The following is a 25,067-nucleotide window of genomic DNA, read 5'->3' as shown; positions in this document are numbered from 1 at the left end:
ACTTTGCTTTTGGTCTATCTTTAGTTGGGAAGGACTCTACTCTGATTCTATCTGCTTCATTTGCTTTGTTAGTCATGCTGTCCTATCACTTTTGCTTCAGGGACTCAACTCTGTATAATCACATTCAACCAGCATTGCTGTGTCATTAATGGAAAATCAAGATTGCTTTATCTTGGTGAAAAGCTACTTGGAATTTTCCAATAATAATAATTTACACAATAATCAATGAATTGGTATTTTCAAATTGCATTATACTCTAAGATACATAATTTGATTCAATTATGATAAATTTTTCAAAATATTTAACACAATAAATACTATATTAAAATTTCAAACTATATTAAGGAATATGTCTATATCGCTAAAACAACTCAAGGGGCATAAACAAGCAACGTCATGATCAATTTAAGACATTACAGTAAACCACTAATTTCTGTTGCTTTATAAATTTGTTTCTTTTTGATATTTAGGAAATGATACTCAGAATTGTGTCAGTTTGTGTTATTTCCACCCAAAATCTCTATTCTTGGCACAAATTTTTATTTTTCTATCAGCTCTTCCTTGTGAAAGTTACTGAAAACATGCCATAATTGATGTCACCATTGTTGTATGTTTTTCAGTCATTATTAAATTACATCTGATTATTTTTTAAAGTTGAAGTAATTGTAATCAAGTGTAATTTAAACATCAGGATATTTGTCATTACATATGCAAAATTGGATGGGAAATTATTTTTTCCTATTTTCATTTTGATTTCTGTTTATTTTAAAATATTTTTATTTATTTATTTGAGAAAGAGTGAGAGCAACAGAGATCACAGAGGCACAGGGAGAAGCGGACTGCCTGCTGAGCAGAGAGCCAGACATGGGGCTCCATCTCAGGACCCCAAGATCATGACCTGAGGTGAAGACAGACACTCAACAGACTAAGCCACCCAGGAGCCCCTATTTCTGTTTAAGTTGATTCTGGTATCCTGATTTCACTAGCTAACTGAAAAGTAATCACTAAATTTAAACTCACATTTATACAATTTTGTACATTTATTTTAATTCTAATAATGAATATATGAGTTTACAGTGGCAAATGCTATAAAATAAATATTTTCACATCAATTTATTTCAATACAAATATATTAAATGTGTCCGAAGATTAATAAGCATAGTCCCTTATTATAGAAAGTAAAAAGTGAACAGACTCTGAGCTGATTATTAAAGTGTTTTTTCAAAAATTTATTGACTTATTTGGATTTTGAACAAAAAACTTCTTACCCCTCAATTTATAGGACACTAATAACCCATTTATTCAATAACTATATATATATATATACATAGTATATACCTATAAAATATACAATTCTGGAAAATCATTTATAATCTCAAATTGCTTTTGAATAAAATTTTTGTTTTTAAATTATTTTAAAAAATTTTAGTGATACTCTCAACAGAGGGAAACTCCTATTACCGAGTTGATGTCACAGCTATGATTACAAAAGTCAGTACTGTGAATGTTTTTTAGGAACAAACTCAAGAATAATTGGCATTCAACTTATTATTAAGTAGCTATTTTGACAGGAAGAATGTTGAATAAAAGGTCCTGAATTCAGAGATGATTTTGAGAAATTTATATTATTATGTGAGCCTTTTTTTTTTTTAAGCCTCCCCAATACTAAGAGCACTCACAAAAATCTTGTCTGGATGTCAATTCTAGGTGACAGTTTTCAGCTTCAGCAAGCAGACAAGTTTTCCAGTTTTTGCCAGCGTTCCAACAATTTTACTGTGCAAAATCATACAAAAAAAAAAAAAAAGAAGAAGAAGAAAAAGAAACAGGCTACCAAAATTATTCCAGGTCTAAAGCATTTGGAAAGAGGATAAAAATCAACAAAAGTCAAATATAGCTTCACAGACAAAAAGTAAAGGAAAAAAGATTTAGAAGATACATAACAAAATGGAGCTGGTTCATTGTTGATTTTCTTATTGTTTAAAAAGGAATTTGCAAAAAAATAAAAAAATAAAATAAATAAATAAAAGGGAATTTGCAAAGAAAAGTTCTAAATAATATAATTTCCTATGTGATCAGTTTTAACTACATTTGTTTAATCGTGCATTATTCTATATTTTATTTTACCATTTAGCAATACAAACAACGACTATGCTTAGAGAGAAAAATAAAAACACTGTAGAGTCCCATTAAGTGCGTGGGTAAATTCTAAAATGCCAATTTTATACTTACTTTTCATGATTTAATTGGAAATTCAAAGGAAATATACCAAAAAAATAATAATCCCCCAAAACAACGTTTATGGAAAATAAGTACCATCCATAACTGCTAAAGATAACAGAATTATTACGTCTGCAAAACCTATATACTGATATCGACAAAAGTTTGTGACTCACAATGTTAAAGCCAATAGTTAAAACCAATAGTGAAAACCCTTACACTTAACCTCTTTTATGTGATTTGAAAAAGATGGATCAGCTTTCACAGTGTTTTCATTTGACTGAACTAAGTTATGGTATGCAGCCTAAGTTCATAATTATTTTTGTACATTTATTTAGGTAATATTTCCTACTCAAAACAGATTTTGCTTTGTCTCTCAAAGCTTATGTAAAGAAAATTCCTCCATAAAACCATATGAAAATGAATTTCTTTGCAGTTCTGTGGTTTCATCATTTTTTTTTTTTAAGGATTTTATTTATTTTTTCATGAAAGAAAGAGAGAGAGAGAGGCAGAGAGAGAAGCAGGCTCCATTCAGGAAGCCCAATGTGGGACTCGATCCCGGGATTCCGGGATCATGCCCTGTGAGACAAAGGCAGACGCTCAACCGCTGAGCCACTCAGGCGTCCCATGTGGTTTGTTTCTATGTGAAAAATATAATTGTAAATTTCAAGAATAAAAATCTCCCTTCAACTGACTACATATATATACTACATATTGCACACATATAGGTAACTATATATATATATAACTATATATATGTAACATATATATGTAACTATATATATATATGTGTATATATATATGTAAGTACCTGGTACATAATAAATGTGTGCATACACACACACACACATACATGTGTGCACATTTATTTTGTACCAGGTACATTTTAAATATGCATTTAATGTACATATTTAATACACATTTAATATACATATATATGCATATATATACACACATTTATTATGTACCAGGTACTTTTTTTTTCCCAAAGATTTATTTATTTAAGGAGCAGAAGGGGCAGAGGCATAAATAATCCCAAACTGACTTGGCACTGAGCCCAGAGCCTGACACAGGGCTTGATGGCAGGCTTGATCTCATGACCCTGAAATCACAATCTGAGCCAAAAACAAGAGTCAGATGCTTCACCAAATGTGCCACTCAGGTGCCCTGTGCCAGGTACTCTGCAAAAACTTTGTACCTAATACTATCATTCTTATTTAATCTTTAGAAAACATTATGAGGAACATAATATCAAAAGAGATAAAGCAAAATAAGACAAGGGAGTTTATTAATAAGGAATTTATTCATCTTTAAGAGAAAAAATAATTAGATAAATGAATAAATGCAACTTAGGTCCTTAGATGACTATGGCCAAGATTTGATTTTTTTCTAAAAATTACTAATTATAAGTATATAACCACGGATAATTCAATTCAATATTTTTGCCTCTGTTTCCTAATCAGTAAAGTGGATATACAAATTGTCCTGCATAGTTCACAAGCTCTGTTGAAATCTACTTTGAGAACCTGTAAAATTATGAAAGCAAAAAGTTCTTCTTGTAGCTATTTTATAAATAAATCAATTAATTTCAGAGCATAGTCACTTTAATATATTATGTTGACAAAATTTTGTATGAAGTAGAAATAACTAATGCCTCCCAAATCTGTTAAGTTTAGCTTAATTTCTCTCCAATGGGAAAAAGAAAAAAAAATCAACTCGATCATTTTCACTCTCTGCACACAATTATGGGAAAATAAGATACACAGAACATCAAGAAAATGTTTAACATCAAAGTCCTTTATAATTTTTCTAAATGATTAAATGACTAAAAGCCCTCACCAAATGGAGAAAATAATTTCACTCAATCAAATTTAAAAATAGTATTATGATCATGAAATGTATGACCATCTTGGCTTGGATGGTTTAATTTACCATCATATATATGGCAAATTATTGTCCTAGACATGCATAAATCTTTTCTTAAAGTGCTTACTTCCAAGTTTCTGATTTTGTATTCCAGTAGTCCTTCAAAAGATTAATATGCTGGGATATTTATGCTAGATTGGAGGAGATTGGAGAAAACTAGGAGGCAGTGAAAATTACATTTAAACTGAAGGGAACAAGTGTATGAGTGACGTATGGAAGATCTGGCATTACATACACTTCTGAATTTACTGTTTTTGCAAAATACTTGAGATATATTTTAGATGAGAAAGTTTTGAGAAAATAACTATTATATCACATTTAGGTATTAAGAATTCCATTCACTGAATTATTTTGGCTAAGAATTAATAATTTATGTTAAAAAATCCTGATTAAGGGGAAGACATTTCCCTTTCATCTTACCTCTTCCTTTGAGTTATGATTTTTTTTTAACCACTTGAACCATTTTTTTTTTTAATTCTCCTTTTTTATTTATTTATGATAGTCACAGAGAGAGAGAGAGAGGCAGAGACACAGGCAGAGGGAGAAGCAGGCTCCATGCACCAGGAGCCTGATGTGGGATTCGATCCCGGGTCTCCAGGATCGCGCCCTGGGCCAAAGGCAGGCGCCAAACCACTGCGCCACCCAGGGATCCCCACTTGAACCATTTTTAAAACGTATCCTTATTTAATAAGCTAGTTTTTAGGTAAACATTCAAGCATGAAATTGAATCATGTTTTCCTCAGGGATTCATTTTGTATCACTACCTGTGCTCCTGTCAACTTTGCTACAACAATACTGGCAATAAAAAGAAAAGAAGTGGGAAATCATGAAAGATTTAAAATTCATAAAGAAAAGTAATATAATTTTAAAATTTATATTATTAAGGAAAATCTTGCATGTTTTTTTCTGGAAAAATGCACTTAATTTTCAAAAAGATTTTATTTATTTATTCATGAGAAACACAAAGAGAGAGAGGCAGAGACATAGGCAGAAGAAGAAGCAGGCTCCACGCAGGGAGCCCGATGTGGGATTCGATCCCGGCACTCCTGGATCATGCCCTGAGCTGAAGGCAGATGCTCAACCACTGAGCCACGCAGGCGTCCCTGGAAAAATACACTTAAAGTCAATATGCAAATATGTAAAATATTTTTAAATTGCAATGGAAAATTCTGAATTTTTAAGTAATAAGTGTATCTATAGATTTTTGAAAAAAATTTAGAATAGTTGATATATATAATGCAAAAAATATGTCTGTGTGTGCATGTATATGCCTGAAGAGGAAGTTAGAAAGATTAAAAACTATCATAATACCTGGCAAATAGTATGCATTTGAGTATAAAAATAACTAATAAATAATACATATTAAGCATTAAAGAATTAAGATAATGATGTGGAAAAAATCAACAGTCTCAAGTTACTGATAAAACAGCATTTTTTTGTATATTTTTCTATTGGAGTTCGATTTGCCAACATAGAGCGTAACAACCAGTGCTCATTCCGTCAAGTGCCCCCCTCAGGGCCCGTCACCCAATCACCCCATCCCCCACCCACCTCCCCTTCACTACTCCTTGTTCCTTTCCCAGTGTTAGGAGTCTCTCATATTCTATCACCCTCTTTGATATTTCCCACTCATTTTCTCTCCTTTCCCCTTTATTCCCTTTTCACTATTTTTTTTATTCACCAAATGAATGAGACCATATAATTAAAACAGCATTTTTAAACACAGTTCTAGTAATGAAGGGTGGAGTATATTTGTCCTACTTCATGGAGCTTTCCATGTGAATTTTTATTCAGGTGGGCAAAATAATTAATTCTGTATTAATCATAAACAAACATGTTTTAGTACTATCTCCTGCTTTATTTTGTCTCCATGCATATATCAAGGTTTATTTAATGTTGAAATGTGTCAAGTGAATAATCTAATTTAAAATCTACAGGTAGATTTTCTGATACTTTTAATAATATGAGTTACATTGTGTGCATTTACACTAGCATTTTTTACACTTAAATTATGGTTTTTAAGAAGAGAAGGAAGATATTAATTGACACTCCCCAAATACCTTACATTCTATAATGCTGTATTTCATCAGAAAGACAGAATCTTCTCAAAAACTTTTTCCAACCTTTAGAAGAAGAAAAAATATTTATATTTTTAGATATGCCGGTACGCTTAAATTATCAAGGTTATAAAATCAAATTCAGTAAAACATATTGCATGGTGGTAATGGAGATACGGCTCTTCACCTATTGGCTCAAAATAAAAGGTGATACAAAAAGAATGAATCTGCACACTAACACATTAACAAATATATTTGGATGTATTGATGTGGATTTTCAAAAGGTTATTTTAGACTGTTTTCAGTTATGTTTTTAAACAGAATTAAAGATTAAACAATAAGCATGTATTCACATGTAATGAAGTGAGTTCATCAGGATTTTCAAGGCTAAATCCCATATTTAAGGAAGACTGTTGTTCCACTTTAATCCATTTGAAATGTTGAATCAAAATATATAAGTGAATCTGCTCATTGTGAAGGATGAATAATGTATATTTTGAATGTCACTTCTTAGCAGCATGAGAACAACATTTCACTTTTTGCAGTCATAACTTAATCTGATGATACATACATCTTCTCAGACATCATGGGAATGCACATTTGGAGGCATGTTGACTAAAAAGCTAGCATGAATAAACACAGCCAAGCTAGGCTTCAGAAAATATGTCAAAACATCTACCTGAAATTCTGTCATCCAGTTATTTAGTTGACATATCTAAAGGTCAAATAAAATTTGATGAATGCATAAAAGAAACAAATATAGCAGGAAAAAAAGCACTGAAGCTTTTTTTTAACTTAAATTATTAGCAGCAGATAACATACCAAGCATATTAATGGATAAAATGTAAATCATAATAGCTATTTAATTAATATTTTCTATAATTAACATTTCTAAGATTAGAAATTAAAAGATGTAAAGTTTACTTATATATTTAGGAGACAAAATGCCTGAATTTCAGGAAAATGTTCCTGTCATTAATGTAAATATAATAGGAATAAAGTAATTGTTAACAGTGCTCATTTTGTAGTTATTTGTACATCTTGCAATATCCACATCAAGTAGGCCTTTTTCAATCCAGTAAAGTTATGTTAAATATAATAATTTTTAATTTTTTTTCAATTTTGTAATTTAAAGTTCAAAATTTAAAAACATCCTATATATATATATATATATATAATAATTTTTATCACTCAAAATTCACTACTCCCTTTCTAGCTCATTTATATATTAAAATTAACAGAGCCATGCTTACATGCCAATAATCATACAATTGAATCTGAGTTTTAGGCTAAGTTTGCTGATGTAATTTACAATTTCATTAAATAGATTATTTTAGTAAGCTAGAAAGATCAAGTCTGTCATACATTATTAGCAAAAAGTTTTTTTAGTGAATTAAACAAGGATAATCTATGGATCAACCCTATCTCATTTTTAGACATGTTTTAATCGTGTATGACTATAAGGAATATAATATAATAAATACATACACATGGACATCTGAATAATATATATGTTGATCTGTACTAGAAAATATTTTCTTATATATTATTTATTTCATTGCCATCACTGCTTGTGCATTAACTTCTTTTCACTTTATCCATGATGATACCGAAGTGATCAATATCAGAAGGTAATAAATGACTGACATTAATCTATAACTGATATTTATTATATGTATAATAATTTAACCTATTATAATTTAACTACTGGACTAGATATTGGGAAGAGGAGAGGCAAACATATTCCCAAATTTTTAACTATCTAAAAACAGTCACTTCTCATTAAATATAACAAAATGATTTGATAGAAATGGCCATAAGTTTTATGGAAGAAGGACTTAGCTAAGAAAGATATGGGGTTTGGGAAGTGTTTTCAAGCAACTACTTACTTGAAGAGAATAGAGAAAAATAATAGGCAGGGAACTGAAAAGTGTTCAATATTTTTAGGTCTTAGAGTATTACACAGTTAAGATACAAAGTTAAATAAATAGGGGCCTGATAATGAACAAGGATATAGGAATTTGATTTTTACTTTGTGTACAATGGTAGTTGAGTAACTTTAAGCAAAAAAATAGTAAGATGTGATGACTTACAATTATGAAAATGACTCATGGGATATCATGGGATAGGAAATGAACTTGAGTGTATACAAGATGGATAGAACAGATTAGAAGGGCTTGGGGATATTCAGAAAAAAAAATAAAAATAGAACAATGGTAACACTTTAGACCTAAGTAGTGATTAATTTTCAACAAAATAATGAAGTGAAAATATTCCACTTAATATTAATAACCTTTCTCTATGTTACCCTTCAATATCTCTTCTAATTTTTAACCTAATTTGGACATATGGGCATTCTTTTCAGTTATCTACATGTAAATTCCTTTCTATATATGTATATATGACTATTATTATTCTCTGTAAAAACTCATTATTTCAAGAGGCTGTCTCTTGTTGCTGATAACATAGATTTTGTATATGATCATCATCATAATACATTTTGCTCAATCATACAGCATATTTAGACAAAACCATTCTATTTCAATTTTTACAATACTTTTATTTTGTCACAGTTCATTTAAAAACTTGATTAAATCTGAACCTTTAAGCTTCAAAAACAATTATTTTCATTTTTATGGGAAAAGGGATAGCTAAATCCCCTCATCTAAAACAGATTTCCAAGCCATTGGATTGCAAAAATAACTATTCAGACCCCTCGTGATTAAAGAAAACCATCAAACTGTAACTCAAAGTGAATTCGCGTTTTGGTATATTCTGACTGTTGTTTTCAAGGTGCAATTAATAATGTAAAATGCTATGTGAATAGAAAGCAAATAGAGTCTGCTCATATATTTTAGTCTTTATGCTTTTTACTTTAAAGATATTGTAGCATAATTCAAAATACTTCTGATAAATGAAACATTATAGATTCAATAGCTTACGTAAACTTATAGTAAATAATCTTTATATTCCAAAAAATTCTGCTATTATGTTCTTGAAAAGAGCAAACACTTTAGTTTGCCATATTTTCATTGTATAATTTCTTCTCATTGGCTCATGGGCTCAAACTCAAAACTTAACTGAATGAATTATCTTGTTGAAAGTTCATTCTGAATGTGGCAACAAGAGTTTCAAAAGCAAGCAGTTAAGATGTAGAAGAGTGGGTTGTTGTTTTGTGGCTTTTTTTGGGGGGGGGGAATATTTTTTTTCCCTTAACTTGAAGAAACTCCATGGTTATTCAGTCATTTTTCTCTTCTTCTATTTCTGTAAAAGGGAAACAAATGACTCTGCTACTTCATATCATACAGGTACTTTGTGTCATAGTTATGATTAGGATCCAAGTCTTCTGGTCTTATTTAATATTTTGTTTCATTATAGTTGTTGAGAAAAATTGTTTCTTCACATTTTACCAGGAAGACCACATCCTTCTAGGCTTGTCAGTCTCAAACTGCTGCTGTGTGGCTCAACTAAGTTACAAAAGAGAAATAAAATAAAATTAAGCTCTGACAGTTTTCTAGAGTTTGTTACTACTTGAATGGAGGAACAAAAATGAACTTTGACCCATTTCTATCATGTCTAAATTCCCCTTACACCTTGTTGTCAATCATCAGTCACTTTGTCAGAAATGTGCCAAAGATTCCAGTCATTCATTGTAGCACTGTACCATTATACATACTGTTTAACTCATGCATTAAATCTATCTCAGAGCTCTAACCTTAAATCCATTTTGTACTTAGCTGTCGATGAGTGACAGGACTAATTGGTTCGCTGTCTTGTATAAGGTTACCTTGCAGTAGTCAGATGATGGATTTCTGAAATTGTCAAGCTTGGAGAGTTAGTTCTTTATTTTTTACCTTCCTACAGGTCTTGAATGTATTTCTAAACACTCAGATAAAGGGGAGCAGCTCTTCATACGAACATAACTACTGTGGTGCCTCTAAGAATCTAAGTTTTATCCTACTTGAGAAATCCAGGATTAAAGTATATCAGAATGATATAAAACTTTTGACGATGTATATTGGGTGTCAAAATAATCAGATGAACATGGAAAATACCAGTAAAACTGTTATTTGACAATCTTCACAAGTGTACAAACCAGACTCTATTCCACTATCCACATAATGTTTATTGAATTCAGTCTACATATTAAAATCTGTTCCTTCCCTAGTTTTTAAATTTGTGTAGCCACTCCACTGAAAATTTAAAGAAATATAAACATCTTTAAAGAACAATGATAATAAAGTGTCTAACCATTAAAAATGGTCTTAGTTCATTCAGCTGCTAGCACAACACCAGAAAACAGCATAGAGATTCCTCAAAACATTAAAAGTATTAATATGGGACACCTGGATGGCTAAGCTATTAAGCGTCTGCCTTCGGCTCAGGACATGATCCTGGAGTTCTGGCATCGAGTCCCACGTTGGGCTTCCTGCATGGGGCCTGCTACCTCTGCCTGTGTCTGCCTCTCTCTCTGTGTCTCATGAAAAAATAAATAAAATCTTAAAAAAATAAAAAATAAATAAAAGGACTAATACTATACAATTCAATAATTCCACTACTAGGTATTTATTCAAATCAAATGAAAATACTAGTGAAAAAAAAGATATGTACTCCTATGTTTATTGCATATTATTTGCAATAGCCAAGATATGAAAGTAGCTTAAGCCCAACCATAGATAAATGGATAAGAAAGATATGTATACATACATACACACACACACACACACACACACACGCACACAGGCCCTGGAATATTACTCAGCTATAACAAAGGATGTTACCTTGTCATTTGTGACAACATGGATGGACCTAATGGGTGTTATGCTAAACAAAATAAGTCAGATTGAGAAAGACAAATATCATATGATTTCACTAATATGTTTAATCTAAAAGAAAAAAATGAATAAACAAATAAACAAAAAGTAGAATTAGACCTATGAATACAGAGAACAAACTGATGGTTACCAGGTGGAAGAAGGGTAGAGGAAGACACAAAATAAGGGGAGTGGGAGATGCGGCTTCCAGTTATGGAATGAATAAGTCATGAGGAAAAAAAGCACAGCTTAGGGAGTATAGTCAATGATATTATAATAAAGTTGTATGGTGATGGATAGTAGCTACACTTGTGAGCATAGCATATATAGAGAGCAGTTGGATCACTGTACTGTACACCCGATACTAATGTAACATTATGTGTCAACAGTAGTCAAATAAAAAATTAAGAAAAGCAACTGGTGAAAAAAGACATTTTTCAAAAGTTGTAAGACGATATTTCCCCAAATCACCAGTTTTGCAGCATTTTAGCGGCATTTAGTAGTATATAGGATGAATAACATTCCTAATGTTATTTCTATTAGCAAGTATCACATGGTTTTTTTAATAAAAAATAAACATCAACAGTTGTTCCAAAAATCATCAGGATGGTAAAATTCCACAACACCAGCTACCAAATCTAGGTTATCTAATCAGTAATAATCGAATAGGGCCAAAATCTTCATTTAACCATTTAGGTATAGTACTGAACACACTCCTCCATTAATAAATAACTTCTTTTTCCAAGAATGTGGTTATCTATGGAAGATGAGTTTACTAATTGCTTTCTCATTAGCAACTTTATTTAGGTATTTCTTGGGCTTCCTCTTTTTAGGGGATACTCCCAAATACATTGATTGGTTTCCCAGTTTGGCATGATTACTATCCAACAGTTTATCCTTCCTAAATTACATTCCTAATCTCAGAGTAAACTTTGTCATCTTTTTGGTTTGAGAAGTTAGTAAATTAGTAATAATATCTTGTCGCATCATAAACTTTCATTTGTGTATGTGTCCAATTATGAGAGAACATTGGGGATGTTATTTCTGGCTAAAATCTTGATCAGTATAATCCAGTAGAAATATAACTAAGCGAATACATAATCTTAAATTTGCTAGTAACCATATTAAAAAGCTAAAAAGAAATAAGTCAAATAAATTTTAGAAATATACCTTACTTAATGTTATTATCCAAAATGTTATCATCAACATGTAATTCTATAGAGTTATTGAGAGTTTGTTTTCTTTATTTTTTGGTACCATCTTCAAAATCTATTGTGCACTTTACCATTGAATACATTTCAATTCAGACTAGTTACATTTCTAAAGCCTGATATCCAAGTGACTAGTGCTTAACATACTGCACACTATAGATTCCTTTTTTTTTTTCACACTATAGATTCTGATTGCTGATTAAATACTATTTGGTTACAACATATTAATCACAAAGTCCAAGATAATACACCCAAATTTTAATCCTTTGAAGCTGACTTTCTTCAGCATTGCATGAAATTTGACAGAATACAGTCACCAAAGCCTAGATAGCTATTGTAGATCATTAGTATAGTTGAAAGGATGGTAGCCACAGTGAAAACACGTCATCATCTAGTTCCCTTACATAAGACTTCTCTCCAGCCTCCTCTCCTTAGAGTGGTATAGTCCTGAGAATTGACACAAACATGTTTCCCTCTTTCATTCCACAGAGTATTTTATACATCACTATTCTCTTATTTTCTTTCTCCTATTCTGGCTAGAAGCTGCTTTCTTAGAAAACCCACATTTTTAATATTCTGCGGCTTTCCATGAACATCCCCATGGGAATTAATTCATTTCTTTTTCTACTCTGCATATAGATTTCTGGTAAATACAAACCTCTATTAATATGGCATTTAAAAATCCTGTAAAATAACTAATTGTTAATTTTTAAGATATTTTATTGCCCACAATAAGAAAATATGACATTAACCATTTCAAATAATATAATTTTATTTAAAAAATAATCTATCCCAGGTTGTGTGTGTGTGTGTATGTGTGTGTGTATGAAGGATACTAATTTTAAAAATATAATCAGGTCCAGATATGTTTCACAGTGAATTGAAATTGTAACCTGAATTACTGTAAAGTATAAATTTAAAGACTTTTATATGCAACTTGCCATTTTAATTGCAGTACAGAATTCTTTTCCAAATAAAAATAAAAATAAAATAATATTCTGTGGTGCTTTGGAACCAGATCTTTACAACACCTCAATGGCACAACCATAGGTATGAGAGGCTACCTCCTTACTCCAAAAAGTAAACTTTTTTTCATATATTAGATTTTGCTTGACGGGATAATTCTTACTTTCAGTTTAGGAACAATACCCTTTAACTCAAAGAATTAGGAATTCTGACAAAAGAAAATAATATTAAAATAAATTTGGAACCAGTATTCTCCATAAAATATTATTTCTTTTTATCTTAGGTGATCAAATTGAATGATTCAGTTATTCAGATCAGTTCACACCATAATGAACCAATATCCATCTTCAGTCCAGGTAATGAATATACAAAAATGATGCACTTCCTAAACTCTATGTACTCACCTCCCATGCCTCCATATTTTGTACATCTCAATATTTTTTAATATTTTTACATGTGGTTACTCAATAACTAGAAAATGAATCTCTGCAAAACATGTATGCATACACAGAACATACAGAAATAAATATTCATCGTAGCTTACTTAGGCAGGCTTATGTCTTTATCTTGCTTACCTCTAGAAAACAAGATAAATTAGTTCCTAGTCTATGATCCAGCAATTCCACTTCTGGGTATTATACAAATGACATGGTATCAGTGTCTCAAAAAGATATCTGCACTCCTCTGTTTATTATAGTAGTATTCACAGTATCCAAGATATGTAAACAACCTAAGTGCCAATGAACTGAGAAATGATTTTTTTAAAAGGCAATGCACCACACACACACACACACACACACACACACACGCACACACAGAAATGTTATTCATCCTTTATTTTTTTTTAAGATTTTACCTATTTATTCATGAGAGACACACACACACAGAGGCAGAGACACAGGCAGAGGGAGAAGCAGGCTCGATCTCAGGACCCTGGGATCATGACCTAAGCCAAAGGCAGATGTGCAACCGCTGAGCCACCCAGGGATTCCCAATTCAGCCTTTATATAGAAGAAATTTTTGCATTTGTGACCACATGAACGAAACCAAAGGATCTCCTACTAAATAAATTAAGCCAAATATATAAAGATTCATAATATCACTTATATGAAGTACCTAAATAAGTAGCCAATAATATCACTTACATGAGGTACCTAAATAAGTAGTCAAACTCACAGTCATAATGATTTTAAATCACTATATATATAGATCTACTTTATGAGTAAATGTTATTGTTGTCATATTGCCAAATGTTACAGAGAAAGAAACTAAGATCAAAATTGTTAAATGTGTCCTTCCACATTGCTAGTTGCCCAGTAAGTTCAACAACTTATTATGTTTGTAGTATTTTTACTAATATATTGGAGTAAGCTTCTTATATGGATTCTGTAATGTATTACCTATGAATCTTCGTAAAAAATAATTTTACATTTAGAAGCCATCTGAGCCAATAATTTAGCACACATTAAGGATGTAAAGTCTAAGGATGTAAAGATGAGTAAGACCATGCCCACAGTCCACTTCTGGGGGCATACAAAGTAAGCAGAAAACTATAATGCAATGTGATTAGTTCTAAGCTGAAGTTAATAAGGAGAGCTAAAGATCTTCAGCCTCTAGAAGGACACAGAGTGGTTGGAATCTGGAAAAAATTACCTGAAGATAAGACTTCCAAACTTAAGTGGGCAAGATGACCCAAAATCCTATAGCCAAATAGAGTATGAAAGTTCTAACTAGTTAGGGGTTCATAATAGCCTATGGAAAGTCAGTGGCAACACAAGAAGAGACATGGGGGCATCTAGGTGGCTCAGTGGTTGAGCGTCTGCCTTTGGCTCAGGGCTCTGATCCCGGGATCCGGGGATTGAGTCCCACAGGATCCTTGCGAGGTGCCAGTTCTCCCTCTGCCTATGTCTCTGCCTCTCTCTGTGTCTCTCATGAATGAATAAATAAAATATTTAAAAAAGAAAAATATGTATTTTTTGTTCCAAGAGAAAAACAGTCACCATGTAATGGACTTATATCTTTATATATATTTTTTCTACAAAAGAATGTTTAATGATGTATTTCCCTTTATCATTTACTCAAGAGAAATATAAGATATATTAGTATATTTAAAGTTTCAATTATTCATGTTAAGAACATTTCACTCTATTTCTCTCTATGCATACGTTTTTCAGCTGCTACACATTTTTATTCCAGAAATACGGACTTTCAACAATTCCTATGTAAACACAGAAAATCTTAGAATAATGAAACTTCAGAAGAGGTCTCTGCATGGATATACTTTATTTTCTTTAAATGTTTTTTTCAATAGACTGGGAAGCCTGATGATCCTAGGATCCTGGGATTGATCCCAGCGATGGGAGTCTCCCTCCTCAGCAGGGAGTCTGCTTCTATCCCTCCCTCTGCCCTGCCCCCTGACTCATGCTCTCTCTCTCTCAAATAATTAAATAATGTTTAAAAAATATTTTAATAAGCAAAATTTATTTTACTGTTATATCAGATTAAATTATTTCAAGTGGGTTTTTGCAAGTTTTTTAAATAATATTTATTTATTTGAGAGAGAGAGAGAGAGATAAAGGGGAAGGGCAGGAAGAGAGAGAATGAGATTCTCAAGGAGACTCTCAACTGAGCATGGTGCCCAATGGAGGGGACTTGATATCATGACCCTGAGATCACGACCTAAGCCAAAACTAACAGACACTAAATCATCTGAACCACACAAGCACCCCAAATTATTGCAAGTTTTTAAACAGATATATATTAAGACTGAAATTTATTCCTAAGGCAAAATGGAGATGAGGCATAATAAATTCTATAATATAAATAAATATTTTCTTCTGCGCTCTTGATACCAGGAATACAGAAACAGAAAAGCACGGCTTTAAAAATTCAAAGGAACTTGATATAACAACTTCCTGTTCAGCTTATTAAATTTTATAAGTTGCATTAGATGAAACAATTTTTGTATTTGCTCACATTCATATTAATCTATAGTGGAACTCAAAAACAAAATTATGCTTGGAATGATTTTTTTTTTTTTTAGTTTCCTACTGCATCTGTCAAACTATTCAAGCATAACAAGATTAGAATATTTATAAAAGTCATTATAAATATATCTGTTATATAAGTCAATAAATGAAGTTTTCAGTCCCTTAAAGAAACATTTAAGGATTATCAGAGTATTATATTTGTTGCTTTTCATGGGATATATTTAAAACGTTGAAAAATACTGAAGAACACCTCATCTCAATCAATATCAGACATGGAAACTGATTTGGGATTGTTGTTTTTAATGAGAAAAAGTTAATTTTATTAAATCATATAATTGTAAAAATAGTATTTATTGGCCCTGTTCCAGTATATAAGTTTAACACCAGAAACTCAAATCTATTTATAGATATTTGCACAAGAATAACTATGGTCTACTTTTCAAGGACATTTTTTAATTTCTTGTTTTCCTAATAATATAAGGACAGACTGGTCAGCTTATGAAATAAAACTAATTGCGTAGGCTCCCTCTCTCTCTTCTCTCTCTCTGTCCCAATGTTTCTGTGTGTATACATATATAATGGAAAAGACTTATTTCAGTCACTTTATTTTTTTATTTTAAAGATTTTATTTATTTATTGAGAGAGAGAAAGACAGAGATGGAGAGCAAAGAGGAAAAGGGAGAAGAAGAAGAAGACTCCTCACTGAGCATAGAGCCAGACTCAGGGCTAAATCCCAGAATCTTGGGATCACGACCTGAGCCAAAGGAAGATGCTTAACCGACTGAGCCACTCAAGAGCCCCTCAACCACGTTAAAAGGCAAATATTATCTGAAAATGTTTAAAAATATATATTTTGTGGTAAACATTTAGAAAATAAAACAAAAAACTTAAAACAAGTCCGGCAATCATGTTGCTGGCAATACTATCAGTGTTACTAGTAGGATAAAATTTAAAAAGAACTATTTGCTCCTTTGATTATTGACTAGTGTGGCGTCTAGATTATGGTAAAATATGCTTAAGTCATTTGTTTAAAAAGAAATTTTGGTAAAAATTTTAACATCCAATCCTATTAGGTTAATTTATTTTCTATTCTGAGGCAATATGAGGTGGACTGATTTGAAGAGGATCCAATACACACAGGATGTTGGTTTGAATATGAAGTTAGTCACATTTGTTTTTATAGCCTGGTATATTCTGAATTTAAGATAAATTTTTTAATGGACAGAAATAGTTCCTATACACTTAATTTTCATGGATACCCTTAATTTTATGGGCATACCTAAAATAAACTATGTTCTAACTAGAGCTTGGGGCTTATTTTAGATACTGGAGTGAAGATTTTATTAGAGATAGATTTTATCCTTAATCATTACTTTTTGTCCTACTTGTCTATTTATGCATATTAAAATATTGTGCACTAAATGTTTTGTACTCATTTGCTCTTATATAGCCAAGGCATTTATTGGAACCATTGTGATTTACTCATGTAAAAGGCATGGGTCATGGAAAATTATTTTTTCCTTTCTGCCTAATTAAATTACTCTTTTCCAGAGTCAAGTTATTTTGGGCTTCCTTTTCTGTATAATAAAAATAATTGTTTTATTTCTGTGGCATTCATTTAATTTTGTTGCTAAAAAATTTTGGTTAAATGTAAAATAAAATGAATTGAAAATATTTTATGTATATTCAACCAATTTTGAGACTAGATTTTTGGTTGTTTCATCTTTGGAACATTGAAGATATCTTCAAATTAACTCCTACTATTCTTTTAATGGGACTCAAATAATCATTGATGCCATTCTTGCTTTCTGCTATGTAAGATATTCCAGGACAATAATCCCTCATTATCTCTTGCTCCATACCTGGAAGTGTACATTTGGCCAAGACCTTAGATTTATTATTTACATTATTGACCTTACAACTGTACACCTTTACACCAAGCCAAAATTCAGTTCTCAAAGACCAGCAACATAATTACTTACTTGCTTTATCTTGCAACCTGCACAATAGTATCATATGCTTCATATCAGCAATAGTTAGAAGTCAAAAAAATAGTTTATGTACTAGAAATAAAGAACTCTTCATGATATCAGAGAAAAGGGTATATCACTCTTCTCCGAAAAATTAAAAATGTACAATAAATCCAAATTTCCTAAACAATTTGCCAGTGTCTTGAAAACTGGAGAAAGCGCAACTCTCAGGTCATTTTATCAGAGGAAAAGGAATACATTTTGAGTATTTAGAATATTTATTTTGTCCAGGGAGCATATATTGAATATTTAAATGTTTTATTTAGACTATGTGCACTTACTGAAACAATATATTTTAATTAATAAGTGTGAGGTTTTTTTAAAAGATCTTATTTATTTATTCATGAGACACAGAGAGAGAGACAGAGACAGAGACACAGGCAGAGGAAGAAGCAGGTTCCATGCAGGGAGCCGGATGTGGGACTCGATCCTGGGTCTCCAAGATCAGGCCCTGGGCTGAAGGTGGCGCTACACCACTGAGCCACCCATGCTGCCCACATGTGAGGTTTTTAATGTGTGAAAATTTCAATTTGTAAGTTCATAGGAGTATTTATGGGAGTAAAAATATTAATTACATAAAAAGGAATAAGAAACAATTTATTATTATAAAAATGATTATTAGAAAAAATGATTAGACTGTCTCTGCCTTGTAAATTGTACCTAGGGTTAACCACATGTGATTAGGACACAATCTCTTTATAAAAGTGTAAGAGCATACAAGTATTATAGGAAATAGGAATGTCAACATTTTGCAAGCTCTCATGAATTAACGGAACAAAGAAATAATCATCAGTGGTTTGAATATCACTAAAAGAGAAACAACAGACATTATATTCAACATAATGGAAGTTCAACATAATTTGAAAAATTCTAACCAAAATATTAAACCCCAACTTATCTAGACACTGGATTTTACCACTATTTTACAGGCAATTTAGGAGAACATGTAAAATGACTACTGGGATGTAAGCTTCAAGAGCCAGACTTTAAGTATGATTAAAGTTATTTCTCCCATAAACATACTTTTTAAAAAATGTGAGTAAGGAAACCTATACAAAATAAGGATACTTAAGCCAAAATAACCAATTAAAATTTATAACCTGGGATCCCTGGGTGGCGCAGCGGTTTAGCGCCTGCCTTTGGCCCAGGGCGCGATCCTGGAGACCCGGGATCGAATCCCACGTTGGGCTCCCGGTGCATGGAGCCTGCTTCTCCCTCTGCCTGTGTCTCTGCCTCTGTGTGTGTGTATGTGACTATCATAAATTAAAAATAAAAATAAAAATAAAATAAAAAAATAAAATTTATAACCTTTGTTTGCCAATGACTAGATAAAGAGCAATAGGAAAGGCTCTATGTTAAGTTTTAGGTGTGTTAATGTTATCATGGCAATAGCTGAAGAAAAACTCTTCATTAAAAATACTTTCTGAGGGATGCCTGAGTGGCTCAGTGGTTGAGCATCTGCTCAGATTGTGATCCTGGAGTTCCAGAATCGAGTCCCGCATCGGGCTTTCCATGGGGAGCCTGCTTCACCCTCTGCCTGTGTTGTGTCTCTGCCTCTCTCTCTCTAAGTGTCTCTCATGAATAAATAAATTAAAAATTAAAATAAATAACTAAATATAAAAATACTTTCTGAAATATTTAAAATTACATAGTGTTAAAATTTGCTTGAAAATTCACTGACGTGAGGAATGAACAGCCAGAGGCATTGATGAAACAAGATTGTCTGTATCTTGATAAATATTGTGGGTGAAGATGACATATGGAGATTCATTATGCCATTCTATTTCATGTATATTTGAGATATACCATAATATATGTTAAAAATCTAGAAACATAAGTATTTCTTTTTTATTTTTTTGGTTACATAAGTATTTCTACAACACTAATAAGCCAGTCAAAGAGAAATGCACTTTGCATTGCCTCTCTTTCCCAGCAGTTATATTATAAATGTATTCCTTTGTATTTCAAAGTTACAAAATTAATTTAATTTTAATATTAAATTTAATTTAATATTATTAATCTAATATTAATTAAATTAAAAGTTATTTAATTAAATTAATTAAATTTAAAAGTTCAGAGTTAGACAATCTATTAAATTTTGGCCTTATCTGGCATAAAAGCTATCCTAAGTATCAATGGAACTTGATTCCACTGACCAGCTCCAGTGTCTTTGGGGAAAGAGGAGCTGAAGGTGGCTGGTTGTAAGGATTATCTTATCAAGTTTAAGGATGGTCAATCAGGTATAACTATTTTGCTTAAGGGACTCCTGGGTGGTTCAGTCGTTGACCGTCTGCCTTAGGCTCAGGGCGTGATTCTAGGTTCTGGGATCCAGTCCCACATCAGGCTCCTTGTGGGGAGTCTGCTTCTCCCCCTGCCTGTGTCTCTGCCTCTCCCTCTCTCTGTGTCTCTCATGAATAAGTAAATAAATAAATCTTAAAAAAAAAAAAAAAACAACTATTTGGCTTAAGACAGTCATTCTTTAGCCCAAAATAAAAATACTTTTTATTTTGATGTCTATTTTATTTTTCTTTTTTTTTTGTCTATTTTCATCTTAAACCACTTACATGTACAACATTTGTGTTTATATAGTTTCTCTCCTTATCATATTTCCCTCAAAGAACAATTGCTTTAACTCACTCTAATTTCATAAATAGAAAAGTAACACTGCCTGTAACCTTTTTTTTAAAAAAAATTCCAGTGTTAAGCTTATAACTGAACATTATTTTCTTCAATTTGTCTCAGGTAAAATGAACTTTAAGGTTAAGAAAATTATAATTATTTACATAAATATCCTAAGATATATTTGATGGGGTGTTGGGGTCCTTTGTACCTTTTAGACCATTAGAATTGATCATTTTTCTTTTATAGTTAAAGCTCATTACTAGATCTTTATAGAAAAAGAGAAACCAAGTATTAAATATTCTCCCTTATAATTCTAGTGAACTATGGCTTCAATCTAGGTAAGAATATTAAATTTAACTGTCTTTAAGACTACTGCAGTAATATATATGATATATTATTTGGCCACCTTAATGAACTTTTTATAATAAAATAAAAGTCACTTTATTTGCAAGACAATATTAAAGTAAGATCCACATGCAATTAGGTGTAAATTGGAAGTTTAAATTTTGAACTTGTCAAACAAATAAAATGGAAAAGTTTTATCGTGAAACACTATTCAAAAACAATAAAAAAATAAATTCTCAAAACCCAACTTAATCAAATGGAAATACATGTGTTAGATACATATGGGAAAAGTCTTCACTACATGATACTACATGATTGATTCCCTATCTCCTAATATGTATAGACATGTGTGTGTTAACCTACTTGACAGTGAAATAATTACTGGAAGCTTTTTGATTTTCAAATATTTGCTAAAATTAAATACATAAAAGAGTTCCAATGACTGCATTAGCATTTATGAGTTTTGCAGAGGGTAAAACTGTTTAAATCCCTTCCCAGAACTATAATCAGAATGAGAACTTTAATTTCTCTGCAATTATATGCTTAATTATATTTGAGTAGTATAGAAAATAAGTTTTCAAAAAAATTTAAAAGATATATGGAAGACCAAGGTACAGTTATATATTATAAACAAAATAGCTGTGCAGATCTTTTGACAATTCTAATTTATGTAGACATATTTTCAAAGTCTATGCCAAATACTGAAATTTGCATATAATGTAGAATCTAAGAAATTAGAAAATATCAGAAACACTTCATATTTAATGTTATGTGAAGTATGGTATTCAAAAATGATTGCATATTTTCTTAGAATATTGGTTTAAGATTTTGTTTGGAACAATGTCAATAACTGAGCTAATATTTTTTGTATACAGAAGGAATTCTATATTCCTTTTTTTAAAAAAAAAATTATTCATGAGAGACACAGAGACAGAGGCAGAGACATAGGCAGAGGAATCCCAGGACCCCTGGTCATGCCCTGAGATGAAGGCAGATGCTAAACTACAGAGACACCTAGACATCCTGGAATTCTGTATTCCTATTTTAGAACAATAAATGGTGTTATACCTGTACTAAAGTTTACACTATGAGCTATTTAAATTTTTAGACTTATCATATAACTAAATGTAGCCATGTTAAGAATTTCAAGAAATTATAGCCACATTAAGAATTTTAAGAAATTATGGCATAGAATAAAACCAGCTATTAGGTATATTCCTTTCCAAAGCAAGTGTAGATAGATTATAATAGTACTTAGCATACAATAAACACAATAATAAAGCCAAAAATATTTACTATGATAAGTAATTAGTAGGAGTAGTATATCTCAGCTGCAACTATTCTGAAGTGTAAAGCAAGTTTTAACATTTAACATCCAGAGGGAAAAATTACAAGATTCCAGGAATCAACAGAGATGCTATAGTTACTTAGCACTCAGTAAATGAACTCAGTAAATGAACTAGAATGTGGCTTTTCATGATACCAGCATTTTTTTGCTTGTGCTTTTGTGCTTTTGTGTAATTCTCTTTCCATAATACGATGAGAAAGACCCATGACTTGTTCTAACCCATAGATTATGACAAAGGTATGCCATTCCAGTGAATGCATTAAACAGGACTCAATTTTACTAGCAGAATCACCCAGTCTCTACCTGTGGGTGGTTGGCTTAAGTAGCATATTGCAAGAATTCCTACAACTGTAGGAAATGAATTCTACCAACAACCTAACAGAGCTGGGAAGTAGATTCTGTCTTGGTTGAGCTTCCAAATTACAAACCAGCTTTGAAAGACCCTTGATCTCAGCCTTGTGAGAACTTAAGAAATGACCCATCCAATTCATGCTTCGATTTCTGACCTATAGTAACTGTGAGATAATAAATGTGTATTGTTTTAAGCAGTTAAGATTTTCATAATTTGTTATGCAGTATATAAAACTAACAGAGATAGCTAAAAGTAAAACCAACAAATAGGTTTCTGGGGAAAAAATATCATCATTGTTTGCCTGGAAAAGAAGAGATATATCACTCAGGTATGTGATAAACAGGTTTCCCTGAGGAAATATTGCAAGCACATTGTGAGTGCTCTTTTAACATGAATATTCATTTAATGATTAGTCACTTTCTACAGCTGATATCTAGTTTCATTTTAAATGAATTATACAAAATTAAAGAGAGTACACAGATAAAGATATAAAATAAAGAATACATTTTTACTTTCAGAAAAATTCTACCTGTGTAATTGGGAAGTTAAGCTAAAGCAAAATCACTGCAACTTATAACCAAAACAATAAGATTTTTATAAAAGTCACAGATTCTGAGAAGTCACAGACTTTATAAAAGTGACAGGACAGAAGCCTAAGAGAAGGGCATGGAAGAATGAAGAACAACAGGGGAAAAAAAGGCATTTTATAAACAAGAAGCAGTTTTGTTCTGGCACCATTTTTCTATAGCTTTGCTCTATTAGATAAATAGAAAAGGAGTAAAATAAAGATTAATAACAAAAGCTATATTAATCTTAAGAACGTAGAACATCTCAAGAGAAGGACACTTGAAAAAAGAGACAAACAAAAAAAACAGACCCTTACATACAGAGAACTGCTGGTTCTCTGAAGGAGGAGGGATAAGGAATGGGTGAAAAATGGAAAAAAAGAATAAAAGTAGACATATTGTGATGAGCACTGCATAATGTATAAATTTGTTGGATCATTATATTGTACACCTGAAACTACTATCACACTGTATGTTAATTATAATTGAATACAAATAGAAGACTCTTAGAGAATTACCACTTTTAAGCTATCACAAAGTTAATTCATGTATCAGGACCCACAAAAGAAAGGCTGCCCCAAATCTAAACCTAAATCAGCCTTATAGGAAATATCTAACAAGGAAACCTAACACACACCAATCATAATGGTCCAACTCAGTGTTAGCTAGCTTTTCTTACCCTAGAAAATAGGAACTCCTAGCCTTATAAGGAAATCCCTGACCTCCTAGCCAATCATGTCCTCTTCCTGCAATAGCTCTAATACTCTATAAAACTTGCTGTTTCCCCAAATGCCTCATAAAGAGTGCTCCACTGCTCATAAGGCATTTTATTCCCTTAATCCATGAGTTGTTTGTCTTTGAATAAAGGATATCACAGTTGTCACAATGTTTTAGTTTTGTTATTTGACAGATATATTGTCTCATCATTGAAACTGAAGAAATAGGGATGCCTGGGTGGTTCAGTGGTTGAGCATCTGTCTGCCTTTGGCTCAGGGAGTGATCCTAGGGTCCCAGGATCAAGTCCCACATTAGGGTCCTTGCATGGAGCCTGCTTCTACCTCTGTCTGTGTCTCTGCCTCTCTCTCTCTCTCTCTCTCATTGTGTGTATGTCTCTCATGAATAAATAAAATCTTTAAAAAATAATAAAATAAATAAATAAACTGAAGAAATATAATGCATCTCTTGAGTTTTCAGCTGATCAGTAGGAATTAAACTCTAATCTTGGGCAGCAGGACCATTAGAGGGAGACTGTGGGTAGTACTCTGGTATTAGAAGATCATGATCTGAAATCCTTTCAAAGTCCCTGCTGATATCAGAATGACTGAGGAAGTGAAACACAGATAACTATATGGACTTCTAAAGGCCTCATATTAAAAAAAAGATGTATTTTACAATGGCAAGTAGATAATAATTCAAATTCAAAAGTCTCAAAACATTTAAGAACAATATAGCAAAGTCAAAGATAAGTGGAATTCACCCTTTCTCTAGTTTTCCAAAACGAAGACTCAGCAAATACATAGTATTTCTTACCTGAAAATTGACCATTGCAGAAAAGTGTCAAAGAGCAAAGAGAATCTAAAATAGTAGGCTCTGTCAAAACTCTGATTTATTTTTCTTATCTAA

General features: G+C 31.8%; 1 protein-coding gene across 1 annotated transcript in view; it reads right to left on the bottom strand.

Annotated features, from left to right (window-relative positions):
• Positions 1-5,187: 5,187 nt before the first annotated feature.
• The window catches only part of LOC111091674 (40S ribosomal protein SA-like), a 77,241-nt gene continuing 57,361 nt past the window's right edge, over positions 5,188-25,067 (bottom strand). Inside the window, exons 2-3 of the mRNA XM_038569861.1 lie at positions 6,209-6,266; positions 5,188-5,246 (exon numbers count right to left, since the gene is read on the bottom strand). Of these exons, the coding sequence (XP_038425789.1) occupies positions 6,249-6,266 (18 nt within the window). The 3' untranslated portion in view covers positions 5,188-5,246; positions 6,209-6,248. The remainder of the gene's footprint in view (positions 5,247-6,208; positions 6,267-25,067) is intronic.

The sequence above is a fragment of the Canis lupus genome, chromosome 22 (genome assembly GCF_011100685.1).
Source record: "Canis lupus familiaris isolate Mischka breed German Shepherd chromosome 22, alternate assembly UU_Cfam_GSD_1.0, whole genome shotgun sequence".
NCBI classification, from domain to species: domain Eukaryota; kingdom Metazoa; phylum Chordata; class Mammalia; order Carnivora; family Canidae; genus Canis; species Canis lupus.
The sequence above is the reverse complement of the archived record's forward strand: the minus strand, read 5'-3'. Positions and strand labels throughout refer to the sequence as shown.